We start from the raw sequence: 21,818 nt of genomic DNA on the forward strand, positions 1-21,818 counted from the left end.
TTTTCTGGCTTTACTAAATGGTGTGCTGTTTTCTCAAGTCTTTTCTCTCTAGAGTTATCAGAGGTTAAAAGCACGGCTTTTAGAATGAAACTAACTGCATCCAAATCTTGACTCTACCTCTTATCATCTGATAATGTTGGGTAATTTACTTTACCTTCTTTCCTCACTTTCCTCATCTATATAATAATCAAACTAATAGCACCCAACTCATAAGACACTGTGAGGAGGGCAACATGTGATGGTTTGTATCCTGACCATTTCCCTTCTCCTTCCTGTTGAATGTGGACATGATGGCTAGTGCTCCAGGAGTCACCCTGTGTGCATGAGGAAGAAGGAGTGAAACGGCAGAAGCCTAGACTTCTGATGACTGTGGAGTTGAACAAGCCCTGGACTGCCCACCTCTAGACTTCTTTTTATGAAGGAAAAATAAATAAATGAACCTCAAAGTCAATTATTTAGGTTTTCTTTCACATATCTTGATTTTTAAACTTTCAGCTTGATTCATACCTGATATGCCTCAGTTGACAGTAACCTCTTTTTTGAAATTTCTTAGCACTTTATCTGCACGTCTCTCATAATTATAATCTTCTTTTTTACTTATGCAAATGCTTACCTTTCCTATGAGACTGCACATTTCATCAGGATAGACCCAAGTCAAATTCATCTTAGTTCACGCTACCATGCATAACAGCATACCTTCATCAACGTAAAACTTAATACAAAAAAGCATTTTTTAAACTGCAGAAAACCACATAAGCTTACTATCTGCTAACTCTATCAAAGATGCAGAGGTAGATGGTAACATTTTAAACTTTAAGATAAGCATAAATACATAAATATATTTTTAAATCACCTACTATATTATAGATATGACACATCTTAAAATTTGACTAAAAACATGAAGTTATTATTAAAAATATGTTATCACTAACTTGAAATGCTGGTATTCAAGCAGCGAGCAAACACACAAGTCTGCAAAAGACATTATTCAAGATACCTTCATATTTTAGATAAAAATGTTGAAAATATGTATTACCATTCTAATCGCTCCACCTTTTCCACGATTCTTCACCAAGGTTATCACACGTACTTTGTCACTTCCATATTTCTGGCAGTATTTAAAAGCTACCTGTGAAATTATATAAAAATCAGAATAAAATTAATTTGGATTATAGAATTATATAAGCCGTGTTTCTTGCTTTGGCTCAAACACTGCTATTGCAGTTTATCCCTTCTTGTGACTAGATTATACCCACTGTACATTTTGATGACCTGGAGGAGCTGTAAAATTCTTGGTGCCATTTACCTACTAGGTTGAAATCATAGTTCAATTTCCCGCAGAGGAACCACCATAGTGGGCAATGACCTTCTTGACTCCTCTACCTAAGCTACTGAGCTGCTAAAAACAAAACAAAACAAACAAACAAACAAACAAAAAAAACCCACAAAAGCCATGTGCTATCTGACTGGTACAAATTTGTGATTGGGCCCTTAACACTGGTTAATGACTTTTGTATTTGTTCTGGTCTGCAATCGATCTTATTCCCCAGAGAGGCTGTTTGTACCCTGACCATTTCTCCCAAATCTTTTCACTCAAATTCCTCTCTCTCAGCAGTAAATTCTCTTCTAAATCTTCAATCTCTTCCTCTCTGCTGGCTCCACAGCCTCAGACTTGCTCAAGCTGCCAGCATCCTAAAAACTTTCCTTTGATTTCACTATATTCTCAAGCTACGGCCATTATTCTGCTTTATAATCAAAGTCGTGAGATAGTGATCTATATTTGCCACGTGCATTTCATCACCCATTTATTTTTCAGTCCACTGTAGTATGGCTCATGCCCTTTGCTCTTCCACATCCCCTTTCCTTGTAACCTTAGCCCATCAGGTACCCTCTCCTTTGACAACCACCTCTACAGGCAGCTGTAAAGTTGCTCTCATCTGGCCTTTGCCCTCCTCTACTGTTCCTAAGTTTTCACCACTAACTCCTTTTGCTTGGCTTGCTCCTTAAATGCTGATAATCCGCACAAGGACCGACTCTACACTGTACACACAGCTAATGGGAAACCGCTGGCCATCTTCTCTTCTCAACATAAAAGCTCACTGGGAGTCATTGAATGGGCTTAATTACAGCTTATATTTATGAATCTCACATGCCTGTTTAGAGCCCAGACTCTTCTCTCCTGTGTCACCTACTTATATATCAGATAAATAAAAACTCCAGAATTTCATTCATCTCCTCCTCCCAACTCTTGCTCAGTCTATATTCCTTGCTGCAGCAAATGGCATCACCATCTACTAAGTTGCTCAAATTGAAAGCCTGAGAATCATCTTCCGTTTCTATCACCCATCACAATTCACTGGCTACTATAACTCACTGGCTGATTTGTAAAATCCCTCTCAAATCCATGCTATCCTCACATCTTCCTGACCTAGTTCAGGGCCTTATCCCCTAAAATCTCCACATCTCTACCCTGACTCCCTAATTCATTCCTAAAGTTATACGAGTAGCCTTTCTAATATGGAAATCAGTTCACATAAGCCCTGTTCAAACACCCTCAATGACGACCTACGGCTTCTAAGCATCACATATGAGTTCCTTATCATAGCATAGGAGATCCTCTGTGATTCAGCCTTCACCTTTTTAGCCAGCTTCTGAGGCTGCCCCATTAGTACCATGAACATTAGCAATATTTGAGATTTCCAGACCATACCACGGTCTTACACTTGTATGCCTTTTCTCAGAACACTGTCTTCCAGCTTCCCCACCTGTCAGGCCAGCTTAAGACTCAGCCAAACACTATTTTTCTTTTCTAGCCTCCATGCCCATCCCCACCTTCCCCCGGGAAAAAGAAAAGTATAATTCTAATAGCAATATGTACTACTAAAGCATTTTCTCTTTCAACTATTACTTTACTCATTACATAATGCAACTGTAAATGTCAGCTACTTAAAGGCAAAGATTTTTATTTCTGGTACCTGACACATAAATGAAATCTATCAGTTTCAATGAGCAAATGCAGCCATGGTCCTATGTACACACTCCTGTTGTAGCACTGTTAACTAGCTGCCAAACCAGCAAACAGTGCCTCCTTCTTTGCTATTATGGCCCCTGTAATGCATAGTGACAACTGTGAAGCCCTAGGGGATGAACCATGATTGGTCTAACTCCTCTTTGCTGAGTACTTCTGCAGCCTCCCTGCAGGCTTTGGTGGTCATGTCACTAAGTTCTAGCTTGTGAACTTTGGGTGTGGGCTTTACTAGAGGGAGGGGTGAGGACTTCTGATAAAGATTTTCATTCCTAGTTAAAAAGGAGAGATGCACGCAGAGATGATTCTTTTTTTTTTTTGACACAAGGTCTTGCTCTGCTACCCAGGCTGGAGTGCAGTGGTGCGATCATAGCTCACTGCAACCTTGAACTCTTGGGCTCAAGCAATCCTCCCACCCTCCCACCCTGGCCTCCCAAAGTGTTGGGATTACAGGCATCAGCCACCATGCCCAGCCCAGAGATGATTCTTAAAGTCCTGGCTGTCCCTTACTACTCCAGGACATGTAATATTTGCAGCTGTGGCCATTTTGTGATGAAGGAGTGCATGAGACTGAAAATGATGTGGATCCAGCAATCTGATCCTGTTTAAATGCTAAGCCAACTCTGGAATCAACTATTTCTAGACTTCCTGGCAGATGAGATAATTAAACATCTTTATTATCTAAGCCACTCTATGATATAGTTCCTAAGTGATAAAAATGTCTAACACATAGTGCATATTTGATGCCTATTTCCAGTGTTATTAATAGATGTGAACTCCTTCAAGGCAGAAAGTGGTCTTTACATCTTTGTATTTTAGTACCAGTCAGAACTCTCAACTCCTGCTTAACAGCTGAAGAAATGTCTGTTCAAAGAACGGTTATTTGTGCTGTAGATGTTTACTCTGGAATGGCACAATACTTGAGACTCCAAAACCAAGAAAATAAAGTCACTGTATAAGTAGCTAAGTGAACTAACAAGACTTTACTATGTTAAAAGCTCCCTCTAGAGAGTATGGTTATCTAGCTTCAAGGAATATAACATTGTTGAAGCCACACCTGTTTGGAATGGATGCACACTGAAGCTTTACAGCATGGCCTTTAGTATACAGGGCAGCAGCTGTCACTCGGCCACCATTTGTGAACTGAGTTCCTACTGAGTGCCTGCTTGCCTTTTTGATATGTTGTTTGAGGATATAATAAACATCACTGTACAACTGCAGTATTCTCTTGTACTATACTTTGTGCTCCCTTAGTCTGAAACACTTCAAGAACAAGAGCCATATCTAAAATTTTCCTCATACCCCTCAGACTGTAAGACATTAACAGGGAATCTATAAATACTTAACTTAGCAAAAACTGGTTTGTTTTAAATAAAAACTTCTACTAAATATAATTTCAACTTTCTACTTCCTCCCAACCTTGGGAACAGTGGGACCAATTGCTAACCCCTCCGTTGCTTGTCCTCCCTGGGAGGGCATCCCTGATCCTCCCAGCAGAGCAGCTGGCCACTCACAGGTCAAGGGCCACCAAAAAAGTGCTTCTCAGGAGAAGATGCACAGCCTCAGCTGGGTCTCGGCTACCTCTCTAATCTCAACAGCAAGTGTCCAATGTGGCTTTCCATGCCATTCCCTTCATGTATCACTAAACTGCTGAGATGGCTTGTGTTCATAACTTTCACATCATACTATTCAAAGTGCAGCACTTACCCTTCCTAAGCCAGATCCTGCCAATGCTCTCTGTGCATGTGAAAGGACACACCTGCTTCCCAGGGGCTGGTACGAAGGCAGCTTTCTATTGGCGTGACTGCTTTAGAAATTATAAGGCAAGATGGAGCATAAAGAAACTGTGCTTAGGGAAAAAGGAAGCACAAATTGGTAGGCAACGAAGGTTCCTACCCTAAAGGCCAGCAGGAACTGTGTGTGGGCATGTTTCTTCCCTATCTGGCGATCTTCAAAGCTTCCCTGGTCTTATGGAGAAGTTCCATAAATGAAATCTGTTTTTTCTGCTATCTACACTATAACAATGGAGAGTGTTAGGCACAGCTTTGTGGTCCGCTGGTGAATGAAAGTGAGATTTCACATGTGCAAAATTATTCTCTATTTTCTATCTATTGTCAATTCTAAAAGCAAGTGTATTTACCTTTGAGGTCTGATCTTTACTGCCATCATCAACTACTATCACTTCATAATTGAACGCAGGATCTCGTTTCTGCAAGAAACAAAAATAAAATAATACAATTTGGCATAACTGCCATGAAGTATTCTAATGAAATCACCAATAATTTAAAAAACAACTGCTTTAGCGTTGATACATATAAATTTGAATATAAATATTAGTGCACAAACCGCATAAAATAAAAAGGCTAAGTAAAAAAAGAGAGAGAGATCCTGGGTAGAGGTGGAGAGTGAATATTGACTCAATCTCTCCATGTCACCTTGCTGTTCCCCGGTCTGCCCTGTACCTTGGTGGTGGAACTTGCGGTACTACAGCACATTTGAGAGGGTACAGGTGTGTAAGAAAAAAGCTCCTGAGGTTTGAAGTCAGAGAGGGCAGATTCCAGCGTGGCTGCAGCATTTCTTAACCTGATGACCTTGGGCAATTTAACTTTTTGGACCTATTTTCTGATTAAAAAAAGAGAACAGAAAAACCTACTCTATGTGGCTGGTGTGAAGATTACATGTAATTGAAGAGGTAGAAGCCTCATACATATTAAGGGCTCAATTCCTTTCTTCTTTTCTCTAAGTTGAATGTTTGGAGTTGGTAATAAGGTAATAGAGCCCTTTCTCTTTCAGTGAACCTTCTAGTTCCCCTTTATACAAAAAATCTAAAAGCAAAGTAAATCAAAACAATTTTTTTTTTTTTAAAAGAACTCACTTAATTCTTAATCCCTCCAGGGGGATTCCAATGGCAGCTAATGTTACAAAAGAAGGTTGTGTATTATTTCTGTTCTCCTTATGTAGGGAAAACAGGAAGAAAATGTGAGGGGAGACTCTTGAGAATATTGAAGAAATATAAAATAATTTCAATGTAAGTGTGTCTTTTAAAAATATCTTTTTTCTGTTCATTCAGACTTAGTTTTTCTGTTTATTCAAACTCAGTTAACCAAAAAATAAAAAAAGGGAGAAGAGAATAAAAGTTAACAGCAAAAACAACAATACACCTTTTCTTACAAGTCATAAAAGTAAAAACAGCATTGTGGCATCATACAAAGTCTGCAGACATACACTGTCACTCAATTTTAAATATATCATCAAGCAAGACAAGAGAAAAATGGGTAGGAGGGTACAGAAACAGAAATTTTCGCTTTCTGGTTTGTCCTGGGTCACCCACCTGCCTCTGGAGGTAGCATGCTACGTGCCGGGCTTATGGATAACAACAAGCAAGCAGCAGGTGGCCCAGCGATCAGGGTGCTGCCAGGACTGCCTCTCACAGTGCATCTAGCTTGGGGTCCACAATTGGTGACCTGGTCTAGTTTTAATTGGAGATATCATATTAAAAGAGAAAACATGATACCTGTCTCTTCTCTAGATAGCTCAGAGCTTCATCCATCATCACAGGCACTTAAAGAAAAAAATATATTAAAAATCGCTTTTGAAAATGATTTTCCAAGCCCGGCACATTCAGCTTACATACAGAAAAAAGTCCCAATAATCTAACAAGCCCCTCTGGTACTCTCCCAATGGTCATTCCCATCTGGAATCCTGCTTTCTGTCCACAACGTGCTTATTACCTCTCTAGAACATTCCAGTCCCGCTGCCTCATGATGCTGCTCCTACTCATGAGAGCAAATATTCACTTCCCTCTCTGCCGAACTACAACAATTATCAACTGTGTGCTCAACACAGCCCACATCTATTAATGTTTTGGCAAAGACAGTGAAGTCAAATACTTTCAATTTCCTTTTCTTTTCCAAACTACCCTTTACCAAAAAAATCAAAACAGGGCTTACACCGTTTTTCTTCATTGTATGAAGGCACAACGACAGAAAGTTGTTTGGTAGGTGAGTCCCATATGCTGGGTAAAGTTTCTTTCTGGCCTTTGGCATTTAAGAAGAACTTCTCTTCTTCATGTCGATGGAGCGCTGGCATTTTTGTAGCAGTTATAAATGCAATGATGGAAATCTAAAAGCAGACATACATGTCTTTTACAAAACAGAAATTATGTTTTGCTGAGTTTTCTGTATTTATGTTAGAATACATCATCTACTTTTCTTTTAGTTGAATATTCACTCTCAGGTTTTAGTTCATTAACAATGGTCTAGAGGTGACTCCAAAATCAGACAATAGTGAGTCCCCTACTTATGAATGAATTACTGTCCTTTTTTTCCATCAGTAAGGTGCTGATGCCTTAGGAGGCTCTGTCTCTTCCCAGTCTTCATTCCCCAGGCCTCCACCATCCCAGCTGCAATAAAGGTCAGTCACTACAGGAAGACCAGTCTACTCTTAGGTGCCCTAAACCCCTGATCCTTAGCGTGTCTACATGCATAGAGACAAAACACAGAGACACACACACATATAGTAAGGTTCTGTCTCTACTTGGAATCTATATGTGACAGGACAAGTCCATTTTGAAGTTGGAACATGTGGGGTGAGGGCACACTTTCCATCCAGGACCAGACAGACCCAAGATATAAAAGGAAGATTCCCCAGACTACCAAGTAGGGACCAACAATGTTTAAGAATATGTTTTTGACACTTAACTCAAATTTGAATTCAGAATACAGCATTTACTGAAGTATCTAACTTACAGGCTCCTTTCCATATGCACTTGGGAGCTAAGCTTTGGAAATAATCATTGTTTTTACATTGTTTCTATTGGTACACTTTCTGCTTTCAAAACAGTCTATATATTTTTGGAATGCTACTCATTTGTAATTTGATGATCAATTTGAAGACATTATCAAATTGTCATTGTCATCAGCTCCTGAGGTTTGATCTTTGAGGTCTGATCTTTACTGCCATCATCAACTACTATCACTTCATAGATTATAAGATTATAATGAAAGATTATCAAAGATTGTAAGGTTTGTACTGAAAGGACAAAGTAGTCAACCTGAAGGGGCTCTCAGTGGCCTACGATGCAAGAATCTGATCATCCTTCCACCTCCCCCCGCCAAAAAAAAATTATTGCAATGGATCAAACCACGAAAAATACTGTAAATCGTAAATTCACAGTGATACTAAAAACAAAAACTGGGTAAGATGCAGGAACCATCTCATTTCAAAAATTTGCCTTTTGCGTTTTATATGTATGAAAGGTATTTTAGGGTAAATGAATAGCTGAGGATGAGATTTCTTTCATTACAAAACTCTAGGTAATAAATGAAGGATACAATGAGAATATTTCACTTTACAACCCACAATGAAATAAAGCATTTAGGTAATGATCCTCAATGACTACTAAAACCATTAGGCTGATGACAAACTTTATAAACTGGTGGGTCTGGCTGGCAACATTAGAAACCACAGATCCATCTTAACACCAGAGACAAATGGCCATTACATGACTCCTGATGAGACACGAGAGAAAGGAAGAAGCATCACTCACAATTTTTTCTTGATTAAAAAACACATCAAGTATGTATCTGATCAGGTCTCTCGATCCTAACTACTAGTTTATAGAAAATTTGAGATAGAAGATGTTAAAAGGCATTAAGGGGATGCAATCAAAGAAATCCAAATTGTGAGAAGTTCTACAGGACAAATGATCATATTAAAGACAAGGAAAAACGCCGGGCGTGGTGGCTCATGTCTGTAATCCCAGAAGTTTGGGAGGCCGAGGAGGGCGGATCACCTGAGGTCAGGAGTTCGAGACCAGCCTGGCCAACATGGCGAAACCACATCTCTACTAAAAGTACAAAAATTAACCGGGAGTGGTGGTAGGCGCCTGTAATCCCAGCTACTCAGGAGGCTGAGGCTGGAGAATTGCTTGAGGGCGGAGGTTGCAGTGAGCCAAGATCACGCCACTGCACTCCAGCCTGGGCAACAAGAGCCAAACTCCGTCTCAAAAAAAAAAAAAAAAAAGACAAGGAAAAGAAAAAAAGGGGGAGGAGAAACTGTCAACCGATTAAGAGACTCAAGACATCAACGGAGTACAATGTGTGGCGCTTGTTTGGATCCTGATTGGAACAGACAGACATATATACTGAGACATATATGAGATAAGTGAGGGCAAGTGAACTGAGGGGGCATTTGAAATCACAGAATAAACTTAAATCTGTTTATTGTGGTATTTTAAAAAGAAGGACCTTATCTGTTAGAAATAAATGCTGAGGATTTAAAGACAAAATGTCTTCGAGTTGTTTTAAAATAATTCAGAAAGGAGGTGAGACTGTGAGAAAGTAAGAATGGAGAGTGGATACATATGAAGACAGGATGAGGTTTTGAAAAACTATTTTTTTAACGATTTCTTGCTCTGGCATTTAAAAAACCTAAGTTTCACTAGTTGTGTAACATTTGAGTACACAAGCTCATTTCTCCAACATGTTTCCTCACCAGTAAAATAATGCTAATGATAACATATATGTCACAGTGTTATTTTAAAGATTTAATAACTCCTATTAAACCAAGTGCAACACAACATATAGTAAGTACTACAATCAATAAATGGTAGCTCTTATCACTTCAAGCTAGTGGGAACAAATACCGTCAGTACAATCCCATAAAATCCGTGCAAAAGACCCAAAGTAAGGCAGCTTCAATCTAAGAATGTGTGAATCCACTCCCCGCCCACATCCCTCCAAAAATAAATAAATAAATAAATAATTAAATAAATCCTGGTTTGCTCAAAAACTTGAAAAAACAAAAAAGCCCTAAACCCTGAAATCTCCACTAGTTAGGGCAAGAGAGGACTCCTCTCTCACCCAGATACTATCAACAAAGAAGGATGCATTACATTTTATCTAAACTAAATTTATACAACCTCTGGAAAGATGGCAGAGTGCCCTGCCTGGCAGTGCTGTCTAGGTGGCTAATCTGAATGTCAAGGAAGCTGAAACCCTCTCCACTTACAAACTAGAGGGCAGGCTCATTCCAAGGTGTGCGGGAGAGAGTTCACCAATTTTCTACCACTTAACAATCAGCAAGTGTTTACAATGTTTTTGTGTTTCGAGAGCAAGGGCAAAGACAATCAAGTTTGAATTCTATCATCTTGCCTTGTTCAGGGGCAGTATATTTAGGGTGCTTAATTCTGGGACACAGTGCGCCCCCGACAAGAGGCCTGAGGCCTGTCTCTCTCGCTCACCCTGCGTCCCTAGTGGGTCTCATCGATCCACGGATTTATTCCCATTTGTAACAGATGGCTGCCGTCAAGGCTCCGTCACCCCTATTTGCTTAACCCCATCAGCGAAGGGGGCAGGCAAGGGAGCACACCCCTTCTAGGGGCTCCAGACCTCCCTGGGTGGAGCAGAAATGCAGCGGCTGCAGGTCCCGGAGAGTATGGGAGAGGTCGAGGCTGACAGAGCAGGTGGGTAGGGGGCACGGGCGCCAGGGGCGATGGAAGCGGCGACGATGCCAGGCCGGGTGGGTGCGCCCCAGTGTGAATAAACTTACAAGTCTCTGAGCACACAAAGAGATAAGATTCCAAGGGAAAATTAAAGAACCGAAGAAAAGGAGAGTGAAACTCCAGGAAAGGAAACTCCGAGGTCAGGAATTTGGGGGAAGCTAGGGGAAAAGGGACTTCTCCGAGAACGGGTAGCGCGGAGGAGGGGACGCCTGAGGAGCCGCAGTCTCCAGGAGAGCGGTAAGCCCCGGCCTGCGCGGGTTCCCATCCCTGTTCTCACCAGTACGAGGGCTGCGGCCGCCAGCGCCGCGCCGAGCACCGTCAGCTGCAGCAGAAGCAGAGCCATTCTCCATGCCGGGGCAGCCCGCCCAATCCCGGACCTACACACAGGCGGAAGCGCGCCCGCGCGACCCGGCCCCGCCACCAGAGAGGTCGCGCCCGCTGGCCGCAGCGCCCCCGCGTGGCGAGGCGGAGAAAACGCCGCTCTCGTGCCCTCGGCGCCCAGTCGGTGGAGAGGAGCGCTAGGTTCCATAGCAGGGCGCCAGGTTTATCAAGTATGCAAGACATCTACTTAATTTGAATTTCAGATAAAAAAAAAAACTAATCGTGTTTTTAACAGCCTTATTAAGATAGCCACATACCATACAACTCATCCAGTTAAACGTTTCTGGTTTATTACATTAGTTTTTATAAACTGTGGTAAAATAAAAAGTTGCCATTTTAATCATTTTAAGTTTACAATAGTGAGTGGCATTAATTACATACACAATACTGTGCAACCATCACCACTATCTATCCGTAAAGCCTTCCCAGCTCCCTCCAGGTTCTGGCAACAACTAATTGCATGCTCTATTTGGGGCATACTCATGCTAAACACACACAAACACACACAGACACACACACACAAACAAAAAACAAAAAAACCACGCTCTGTTTATGACATTCAAATTTAACGTGGTATCCTGTATTTTATCTGGTAACCCCACCTAGGAGGGAGATGGCAGCTTTGAGCACGACACAATCTACAACACAAGGTGGTGCTTAGGAGCTCTCAGCTCCGGGACCTGCAGAGCAGAACGTGGTGAGGACAATGAGCGCACAGAAAGTTCAGGTTTCTCGGCCGAGCGCGGTGGCTCACGCCTGTAATCCCAGCACTTTGGGAGGACGAGGCGGGCGGATCACAAGGTCAGGAAATCGAGACCATCCTGGCTAACACGGTGAAACCCCGTCTGTACTAAAAGCACAAAAATTAGCGGGGCGCGGTGGCGGGCGTATGTAGTCCCAGCTAACTCGGGAGGCTGAGGCAGGAGAATGGCGTGAACCCGGGAGGCGGAGCTTGCAGTGAGCCGAGATCGCGCCACTGCACTCCAGCCTGGAGGACAGAGCGAGACTCTGTCTCAAAAAAAAAAAAAAAAAAGTTCAGGTTTCTCATCTGTTGGAGCATGGAGCCCTTGACCAGTGAAGAGGCAAGGCCAGGGCTCAGCCTAAGTCCCAGGCGGAAAAAAGACGCAGAAACATTGGAATAACGCTCCACACGCGCTGCTTGATTCTTCGCTAGAAACCCTGTTATCTCCGAACTGTTGGCGTTATTCTGAGTTACAGCACCAGCTCTTTTATAAAGAGGGAGACCCTCTCCTTCTTTAACAGCAGATTCGTCAAAATATGTCCAAGGCAAGGAAACCTAGAAGGGCGTCGGGCAGGGGAAAGTCGATGCGAAGGCGGGCCAGGGACTTTTCGTCGCGTCCCCACCTTGGCATTTCCTGTGGCGTGAGCGGCCCGGGCATCCGTGTCGAAAGTGCGGCGGCGGAACAGGCGCGCAGGCGCGGAGCGGCGCAGGCGCAGACGCGCGGGCGGGAAGATGGCGGCTGGGTTCAAGTGAGTGTTGGCGGGTGGCGGGTAGAGTTCTGTACCCTGGCGGACGGCAGCTTCCTTTAACTCTTAGCTGGGATTCTCTCACCTGGAGGCCGACCCCGTTGGGGTGCCATTTCCTTCCTCGTCGAAGCAGGCGACGGGCGGGAGGACCTGGAGGTCGTCACAGTGAAAAAAAAGGGCTTCTTCCCCCTAGTGAGACAGGAGATGAAAGGACTCTGTAGAGTTCCACACCCGCTGCGAGCGCTCGTGAGCGTGGTATGTAGTGAACGTGCAGTCCCAGGAGACATAGTTGTAATCTTTTAAAGATTGTGGCCGGGCGCGGCGGTTCACGCCTGTAATCCCAGCACTTTGGGAGGCCGAGGCGGGCGGATCACCTGAGGTCAGGAGTTCGAGACCAGCCTGGTCTACATGGTGAAACACTGTCTCTAATAAAAATATAAAAATTAGCCGGGCGTGGTGGCGGGCGCCTGTAGTCCCAGCTACTCAGGAGGCTGAGGCAGGAGAATCGCTTGAACCCGGGAGGCAAAGGTTGTAGTGAGCCGAGATCGCGCCACTGCACTCCAGCCTGGGCGACAGAGTGAGACCGTCTGAATCAATCAATCAAGATTGTTGCATCAGAGCCACATACCGCCTGCTTCTCCCTCTCCCGTAATTTATTTCTAAAAGGATCATGCCTCGTTCGGAAGGTTTTTGTGTGTGTGAAGCCAATGGACTTTCTTAAAGTTTTTTAAAAATGGATAAAATAAATAGGATTCCAAAGGAAATCCATTATGTTGAAATAGTTATCTATGAGTATAAACTCCAAAGACATAATATAGTAGTATATATACTTGCTTTAAAATTAACCTTCGTAAACAAGATCTATTGGCGAGACTAGTAGTAACTCCTGGGATTTCAAAGTAACAGTGAGCCTGACCATACCTTACACAGCTAAAGGGTACAGACGAAAACATCTGTGGTCTCCGTGGTTGTTAAAGTTGCAGGTACTGCTAATGTTACTATGGTTTATTGCCTACAGTGATAATTGAAGAATATGCTAAATTTCACTTACAGTGAAAATAAAGATGTACCTTTTTGTTTCCTGAGTTATCTAGTAAGAGGTAACTATTCGTGATCACTAGATTATGAAAATAATCTTTTTTCATGATCTCTAGATCACTCTGAATCCTTGTTTCAGAGCAAGAACGACATGATTCTTTTGACACAGATTGAGCTTTTAAAGAGCTCACTCAGAGGGCTTTTAGACGCCAATCTTCTAATCGTTTATGGCAGAGTTAAGGACAGCAATTGAATGTGATTTCTACTGCAAGGATTTTTACTTTCTAGAATTACTTTTAGTTAAAAAGTTGTGGAGATTTATGCTGCATCACCACACCCTTAAGATCTTTGCCAATTTCTGGATTTATGTTAAGATTCATCAGTTTATCTCAGATATATTTTTAACACGTGTTTCAGAACCGTGGAACCTCTGGAGTATTACAGGAGATTTCTGGTGAGTAAAGGTTATGTACATGTTATGTGTTTTGATAACAATGAGCTGCTTTTAAAGATAAATTTCAAGTAATTTAAATTAATCCATTTGAAGTAACATTTAATGTTTCCCCGGTGTGTGTAAAACTTGTGATAGATGTGTAAAATATGTAATAGGTATAATCTATTTTTATATAAACATATTTATTTAGAAAGAGAACTGCCGTCCTGATGGAAGAGAACTTGGTGAATTCAGAACCACAACTGTCAACGTAGGTAAGGATGTATTTTCCACTTTCAACTGTATGATATTCCCAAGTTTTAGTCTATGAACCAGCTAAACAGTTTTTCAGCTAAATTCTTTGTCTAAAGGATTTGATGATTTTTTTTGTCAAGAGATTTTTATCTGTACAAAAGCCCTGTAACTGAATGAAAAATGATTAACACAAATTCAAGGACAGGTGAATAATTATTTAAACACTAATTTAAAATAGTTATGTAAAAATCAATTCTTCTAACTTGAAATATTCATAAGCAACTGAGAGGGGTAGCAAGATAATCATACACAGCAAACTAAAACACTTAATTTTAATTATTATGTGGATAATTTTGTAGCTGTTTTCCTTTTATGAACTTTTCATTTTGCTTATCTTTTCAGGTTCAATTAGTACCGCAGATGGTTCTGCTTTAGTGAAGTTGGGAAATACTACAGTAATCTGTGGAGTTAAAGCAGTAAGTCTAAATATGTCCTATTGAGATTTGAGTTACAAAGTTAGCTTTATTTATTAGATTGTAATATACACCTGTAATTCTACTCTTGATTTGGTAGTTGGGTGTCAATTTTTAATATTTAATTTCCCAAGAGCTTTCACTATGAGTGTTAGATAATATGACCCAAGTTTAATGGCTAAGTGAACAATTGTCAAATGTAGCAAAATGAAACAACTCTTAAAATCTTAGTCACCATTTTAAAAAAATTTAGTTACGTCATTTGAGAAATTAACAGATTTTTGGTGACATCCTTTTAGCCATTGATGACATGTAATCTGTGTAAATGTGTAGAAAATTGAAATTGTTGAAAAGAAAAATTTGAGGGAATACTGGCTACCATTTACTGAGTACCTGCTATGTTCCAGACACCTTTTTAGGCGCTTTACAGAATTATCCACTTTAATCCCTACAACAATCATTTGTTACTTCTCTTCACCTCCTGTTTTACAGATGAGGTTCAGTAACTAGTCCAGGTGCATAAGACTCATAAGTAAAACTTAGACATAAATCTGACTCCAAAGCCTGTGCTTCTTTGACTACACTACACCCTGTGTTATTTAACCTCAGTTGAGATTCTTCTTTGGTAAACCTGGAGTGATGTATAACAATAAGATTTGAGAACTTGCTCCTTGTCAGGTTTTATGCTTGGGATTTAACAGGTCTATCTCATTTGGCCCTTATTAACAGTCCCTAGGAGCAGACACTTTTCTTCCCATTTGACAAGATGAGGAGTTTAAGGTAAAAGGTTAAATAACTTGCTTAAAGTCTCTCAGCCAGTAAGTGTGGCTCTGACATTTGAACTGGCTTAGTAATTGCAGAGCGTTTCCTTTTATTTTTTGAGACGGAGTCTTTCTCTGTCGCCCAGGCTGGAGTGCAGTGGCACGATGTCGGCTCATTCCAACTTCTGCCTCCTGGGTTCAAGTGATTCTCCTGCGTCAGCCTCCCAAGTAGCTGGGATTACAGGCACCCGCCACCACGCCTGGCTAATTTTTGTATTTTTAGTAGAGACGGGTTTTTGCCATCTTGGCCGGGCTGGTCTCAAACTCCTGACCTCAGGTGATCCGCCCGCCTCTGTGTCCCAAAGTGCTGGGATTACCGGTGTGAGCCACCGCGCCCAGCCGAGCTTTTGCTCTGTACCACTAAAGCAGCAGTTCCTAAATCTGGCTCTGTCATCTGGAGAATAAATTAAGATTCTTGGCTACTAGGTGGGGGCACAAACCCAGTTACTATTTTTTAAAAGATCTCCAGGTAATCTTGACGAGCAGCACTGTAGTGTAGTCCACTGTATTGTAGTGCCTTCTTATCTTGTAGAGCTATTGTGAGGATCAGCACCAATGTCTGTAGAGGCCCTGACACAATTCCCTAAGCTGATATTTGATAGAGCCTTCCATAACTGATTGCTAAATTGTCTTCATAATTTTTCAGTAGCTTCTTTCAATAAGAAACATTTCTTTGCTACTATAGGAATTTGCAGCACCACCAACAGATGCCCCTGATAAAGGATATGTTGGTAAGTTAAGTGGTTTTATAATTTTAATACAAATACTTTTAACACATTTAATAATTTTTAGTTAAGTCCTAGTTGAGTTGATGTAAAGAAAATTATTCCTAATATTCAGAAATATTTAGGAATAAAACAAATTCCTCAAAAGTTTTCCGTGTTAGTAAAAGATAGCATAATAGCAGGATATAGAATTTCATAAATTTAACCTTTATCAAACTTGCTTGCTCAATTTTTGTTTATACATTCATATGTTACTAACCAAGAAATAGAATTTTGGCTGGGTGTGATGACTCACACCTGTAATACCAGGATTTTGGGAGGCCAAGACAGCAGGATTGCTTCAGCCCAGGAGTTCAAGACCAGCCTGGGAAACAAAGGAGACCCCGTCTCTACAAAAAAAATCAAGTTAGCTGGGTGTGCCGATGCACACCTGTGTTCCAACTACTTGAGAGGCTGAAGCAGGAGGATTGCGTGAGCCTGGGAGGTTGAGGCTACAATGAACTATAATTGTGTCACTGCATTCAAGCCTGAGTGACAGAGTGAACCCTGTTTCAAAAGAAAAAAAAAATAGAATGGAATTTTTTTTAGTCAAAGAACTGTCATTGCACACCTTTTGTTTCCATAAAGATTCTTTGCTTTATACAACTGCTATTTTTTTCTTGCCTTGGAACCATCTGTTCTTTATGGTAGGAACCAACTTTTTTTAAAATGAGAAAAACAGTTGGATGTTAGCAGAGGGGCTATATCTTCAGTTACAGAGTGAGGTATTTTGAAAGATATCAGGAAAACTGGTAAAGGATTTAGGAGAATTGAGGTCTAAAATAGATTTTTTAAAAAGGCATATGGGGGGAAAAACGTCAGAAAAATAGAAATTTCATGGCTGGGAGTCTTAGAGAGACCAAACAGAATATAACTATAATGTTACAATATATTCTACTCAGAAGAGCCTGCCCATGGCCACAGTTGCCTTTACTGTGGATTGATAATCCCTCTAACACTTCAGTAATCCATAAATTGAAAAGTTTAGGCCGGGCATGGTGGCTCACACCTATAATCTCAGCACTTTGGGAGGCCGAGGCGGGCGGATCACAAGGTCAGGCAATCGAGACCATCTTGGCCAATATGGTAAAACCCTGTCTACTAAAATACAAAAAATTAGCCGGGCATGGTGGCGTGTGCCTGTAATCCCAGCTACTTGGGAGGCTGAGGCAAGGAAATCTCTTGAACCTGGGAGGCGGAGGTTGCAGTAAGCTGAGATCGCACCATTGCACTCCAGCCTGGCGACAGCAAGACTCCATCTCAAAAAAAAAAGGTTTAGTTCATCGCTGCAGAGTGTTTCTTTCAGTTCCTAATGTGGATCTACCACCCCTGTGTTCATCGAGATTCCGGTCTGGACCTCCTGGAGAAGAGGCCCAAGTGGCTAGCCAATTCATTGCAGATGTCATTGAAAAGTAAGAGCACCATGATAAAATTTTATTATAATTCATTTTCAGATAGTTTTTGACTTTTCATTTACTTTGCTCTTTGTCATCAAATCAAGTTCACAGATAATTCAGAAAGAGGACTTATGCATTTCTCCAGGAAAGGTAAGAGGAATAGAGAAGCTGTAAGTTCTTATTAATTCTGAAGGGATTTTTTTTGTGGGGGAAAGTGAACAAGGAAATTAAAACCACCAATCAAAGTAGCTTTAAACATGGCTGTCTTACACATTTTAGAGATTCAGTAATTTCTTACTCTATAATTCTCTAAATGAACCATATTGTTTATTAAAAAACCAAGTTTGACTAACTTACTGCCTGTCTGGGAGCTACCTTTTAAACCGAAGTAATTTTTTTCCCCCTTAACTTTTAAAGTTCAATCATCTTTTATTCCTTATAGCAGATTATAACATTAATCATGTTAACATATGTTTATGGTGAATCCACACAGTAGATTCCAAAGTCTATTTGAAAATGTAAAACTAGGTTGATTAGAACCTAGAGAGGCTTTCCTACTAGATCATATAAACTGATACGTTAGCACTGTAAAACTTAAACATTTCATGTATTTTGGGAAAGTGCATTTTGAATTTTAGCTAGGGCTTTCAAAACCATCTCCCTTATCTGTAACCTCCCAATGAGAATGGAAATTCCTTCTACATCTGTAGCTCCATTAAGGGAAATGGACATGTTTGTCATTTGTCAGCTTGGCAATCAAAAGCCAGCTTTCACCAAACCTGTCCACTTTCTTCTGGTTTTCTATAGAACTTTAAAAAGGTAAAGCATTTTCTTAAGGTTTTTGAGCCTTGAAGGTTATCTTGCTTGTTTAACCAAGGGTTCTGTGGTTCTTAAGTCTAAGCGAATAGCAGGTTCTACCCATTAGAAGACTTTAATTTCCTTTTGTGTTAATTCTATTTTAGCTTGTCTGGGTTCTATACTGTGATCTCATTTGCCTTGACTACGATGGAAACATTTTGGATGCCTGCACATTTGCTTTGTTAGCGGCTTTAAAAAATGGTAAGCAGCCTTACAAAAAAGGCAATATTCCCACTAATGTAGGAACATTCTTTCTATTTTGAAAAATAGAAAGAATAGAACATTCTTTCTATTTTGTGAAACTTTTAATGTACATTTGCTTTCATATGCTTCCAAATTAATGAATGTAATGGTGACATGACTTTCCAAATATAGTTGATAGTTGTATATTCTCTAACTGAATGCTCTTTAGAGTGCTGCTTTGACTGTACCCATCTACTTAAGTTAGGACTTCAGTCCTTTCCAAAATAGTGTTAATATTGGTGGGAGAGGGAGACAGGAGTTGTAACTTCTGGCTTGGTGATTGGTGAAGATCTGCCAGTATCCTCATAGTTCTTTATGTGATATTGCCAAAAGAAATAGAATGGATTCTGTTGTTTTTACTGTGAGGCCATAGTAATAGTGAAGTTTCTTAGCAAGGAGTCTAGGTTGACTGATTAGTTACAGATTTCAATAACTTGTGCATATTCCCTATCATTGATGAATGATGAATTGGTAGGAACAAATAGTTGGAGGTGGAAAATAATGTTAGCACAGCAGTATTATCGTAGAGTGGTTAAGTGAATTGGAAGTAGAAAATGAAGTTAGCAAAATATTATAATAGAGTGGTTAAAGTAGATTCCTGGCTCTATCACTCTGTGCTGAAGTTTCCTTATCTATAATAAAATAGGGATAATAGTACTTACTTTGTAAGAGTATTGATTAGGTGAATACAATGAAAATATGAAAATGCTTACAACAGTACGTGGCAGATATAAATTAAAAAAAAAATCATTGACTTCTTAAACTTAAAAAAAAATTAAGCAATAAGCACTAGGTAGGAATGTCAGATATTGTGAAAAGCAATGTATATCCTCTATATTTACCTTAGTGGCTGTAAGGTGCTTTTTAAAAAGAAATGTTCTGGGCAAGTTAAATAGAGGGAAAGGTGAATTAAAAAAAAAAAGCTTAGGAACCATTTGTTTCTTAGAGACTTACTTTACAAATTTGCCTTTCTTAGTACAGTTGCCTGAAGTTACTATAAATGAAGAAACTGCTTTAGCAGAAGTTAATTTAAAGAAGAAAAGTTATTTGAATGTTAGAACTCATCCAGTTGCAACTTCCTTTGCTGTGTTTGATGAGTAAGTTAAGTTAATCAAACTTACTTTAAAATTTTCTATATTTAAGATTAGGGTAATTGATGTTCAGCATTCTAACTCTTTAGGAAGTGCTATGGTGACCCTACATCCTAGTTTTCCCTGGACACTTGAGTTTATACTTGTCCCTGCACAATTATTTCTGGTCAGCCTGTCTGCTTTCATAAGCATCCTGATTTGGATGATCAATTGTGTTCACTTTACCTGTTCCTTGGTTTACTTATACCTGTGTAATGTTAATTTCCAATTCTTTCACTAAAGATTTATCTGAAGCTATCTTCAGTATTTTCCAAGGATTTTAGCACGTTCAGAAATAGAAGAGCAGGGCCGGGCATGGTGGCTCACGCCTGTAATCCCAGCACTTTGGGAGGCTGAGGCGGGGGATCACCTGAGGTCAGGAGTTCAAGACCAGCCTGGCCAACATGTTGAAACCCTGTCTCTACTAAAAATACAAAAATTAGCTGGGTGCGATGGCGTGTGTCTGTAATTCCAGCTACTTGGGAGGCTGATAGTATGTTTAGTATTTTAAAGTAAAATTTGTTCCATGGATTGATAACTTATATTTTTTTCTTTTTATAGCACTTTGCTTATAGTTGACCCTACTGGAGAGGAGGAACATCTGGCAACGGGAACTTTAACAATAGTAATGGATGAGGAAGGCAAGCTCTGTTGTCTTCACAAACCAGGCATGTTCCCGCCACTTCAGTCCTAAACATATGTAGATGAAAACCCAGTGTGAGCCTTAAATTAGGGAGGGCCAAATGGAATATGGGATGTTTTATTTACCTAATTTTAGTATAGTTTCTTAGCTACCTCAAATGTTCTTCCATCTTAATGGTATATGTCAGTGGTTCTTAAACTTAAGACATACATTAGAATCACTTGGAGGTCTTGTGAAACTAACTTGTAGATCTTGAGACTGTACCCTGATTTACATTATCCAATTTTTTTGTTTTATAATTTGACATGACATTAATGTTTTTTGAAAAGGAATGATAACAGATTAAAAGTATTGGCAAAATAATTTTTCAGGTGGAAGCGGGCTAACTGGAGCTAAACTTCAGGACTGTATGAGCCGAGCAGTTACAAGACACAAAGAAGTTAAAAAACTGATGGATGAAGTTATTAACAGTATGAAACCCAAATAAATAGCCACCACATTTTCAAAACAGATTTGTAAAAACTGTATTTGTTAACACTGTGCACAAACGTTTTATACTAAATAAATATCAAACTACATTCTTCTGAAAGATGTTTCTATTATTTCTTAGGTCACTTCCATATATATTATGTATAGTGAAACCATTTTTAAAAAGCAATGACTTAGGCAAACCAACCCTAGTTTGTTAAACCATTTCCCTGTTTTTATTTAAAAATGATAAGGTTGTGCTTCTGTATAAAGTTTGTACATCTAGCAATGTAAAATACTGACACATTAAAAAAAACAAAAAGTAGAAACTCAATCCTTTTGATTCAATGCTCTTGTGTTTTTAAAAAAGGAACAAAAAGTAATGCAAGACTCAGAATTTTGGAGTGGTTGGCGTGCCTCTCTTCATTTTACTTTTTGACTGGCTGCCTGTATGCCGATGATGATGTAGCTGAGCTGTTTGTGCTGCTGCTGCTGCCATAGCCATTTGATGCTGCAAGAATCGCAACTGCTGCAAAAGGGAGGGAAAAAAATCGAGTTATGTTAAATGCAGGCAGGTGTGGAAAGGTGCTTTTCCTGAGAGTGACGAAACAACACAACTGAAAAAGGGAGAAAGCACCAAGATAACAAAAAGGGACTATACCACATTGAGACAATGCACAGTCAAACAGCACCAGTGGCACAGAAGCCTGCTGAGGGCTTTAAAAATGATTCTTGGCAAACTTCAAAATTATTTGTTACTTTGCCCTGCCAGTCTATATTGTAGTAACTCAGCAACTTCAGTTACCATTTTGTTGTATAGCAATATAAAACAACCCTGAATATCAAGATAGTCAACTATAATATGCTGACTTTCCTTCCTAAAATTATGGTATAACA

The 21,818-nt window shown here is 40.1% G+C and overlaps 3 protein-coding genes across 53 annotated transcripts in view; 1 reads left to right on the forward strand and 2 right to left on the reverse strand.

Annotated features, from left to right (window-relative positions):
- Window positions 1-11,186, reverse strand: part of ALG5 (ALG5 dolichyl-phosphate beta-glucosyltransferase) — a 49,882-nt gene extending 38,696 nt beyond the window's left edge. Inside the window, exons 1-5 of the mRNA XM_054446495.2 lie at window positions 10,807-11,186; window positions 6,976-7,147; window positions 6,540-6,586; window positions 5,166-5,234; window positions 1,037-1,129 (exon numbers count right to left, since the gene is read on the reverse strand). Coding sequence (XP_054302470.2) covers window positions 1,037-1,129; window positions 5,166-5,234; window positions 6,540-6,586; window positions 6,976-7,147; window positions 10,807-11,058 — 633 coding nt within the window. The 5' untranslated portion in view covers window positions 11,059-11,186. The remainder of the gene's footprint in view (window positions 1-1,036; window positions 1,130-5,165; window positions 5,235-6,539; window positions 6,587-6,975; window positions 7,148-10,806) is intronic.
- Window positions 11,187-11,594: 408 nt separating this feature from the next.
- EXOSC8 (exosome component 8) lies at window positions 11,595-21,042 on the forward strand. Of its 2 annotated transcripts, none has more exons than XM_054446499.2 (11): window positions 11,595-12,401; window positions 13,854-13,890; window positions 14,081-14,144; window positions 14,527-14,600; window positions 16,104-16,149; window positions 17,489-17,594; window positions 17,684-17,729; window positions 18,542-18,638; window positions 19,657-19,777; window positions 20,372-20,478; window positions 20,825-21,042. In XM_054446499.2, the coding sequence occupies exons 1-11, from the start codon at window positions 12,385-12,387 to the stop codon at window positions 20,938-20,940; spliced, it is 831 nt and encodes a 276-aa protein (XP_054302474.1). In that variant the 5' UTR covers window positions 11,595-12,384; the 3' UTR covers window positions 20,941-21,042. The 2 variants fall into 2 exon arrangements, with proteins under 2 accessions (XP_054302474.1, XP_054302473.1); XM_054446498.2 differs by having other exon boundaries at window positions 12,311-12,401; window positions 17,420-17,594.
- SUPT20H (SPT20 homolog, SAGA complex component) overlaps window positions 20,953-21,818 on the reverse strand; it is a 50,454-nt gene continuing 49,588 nt past the window's right edge. For 42 of the 50 annotated variants that reach the window (XM_054446475.2, XM_054446486.2, XM_054446468.2 and 39 more), the window contains one exon: window positions 21,135-21,450. In XM_054446475.2, coding sequence (XP_054302450.1) covers window positions 21,313-21,450 — 138 coding nt within the window. In that variant the 3' untranslated portion in view covers window positions 21,135-21,312. Of the gene's footprint in view, window positions 21,451-21,818 lie in introns of all 50 variants that reach the window. The other 8 variants (XM_054446490.2, XM_054446480.2, XM_054446455.2 and 5 more) reach the window with 1 other exon arrangement.

Source organism: Pongo pygmaeus, chromosome 14 (assembly GCF_028885625.2).
Source record: "Pongo pygmaeus isolate AG05252 chromosome 14, NHGRI_mPonPyg2-v2.0_pri, whole genome shotgun sequence".
Lineage (NCBI taxonomy): Eukaryota > Metazoa > Chordata > Mammalia > Primates > Hominidae > Pongo > Pongo pygmaeus.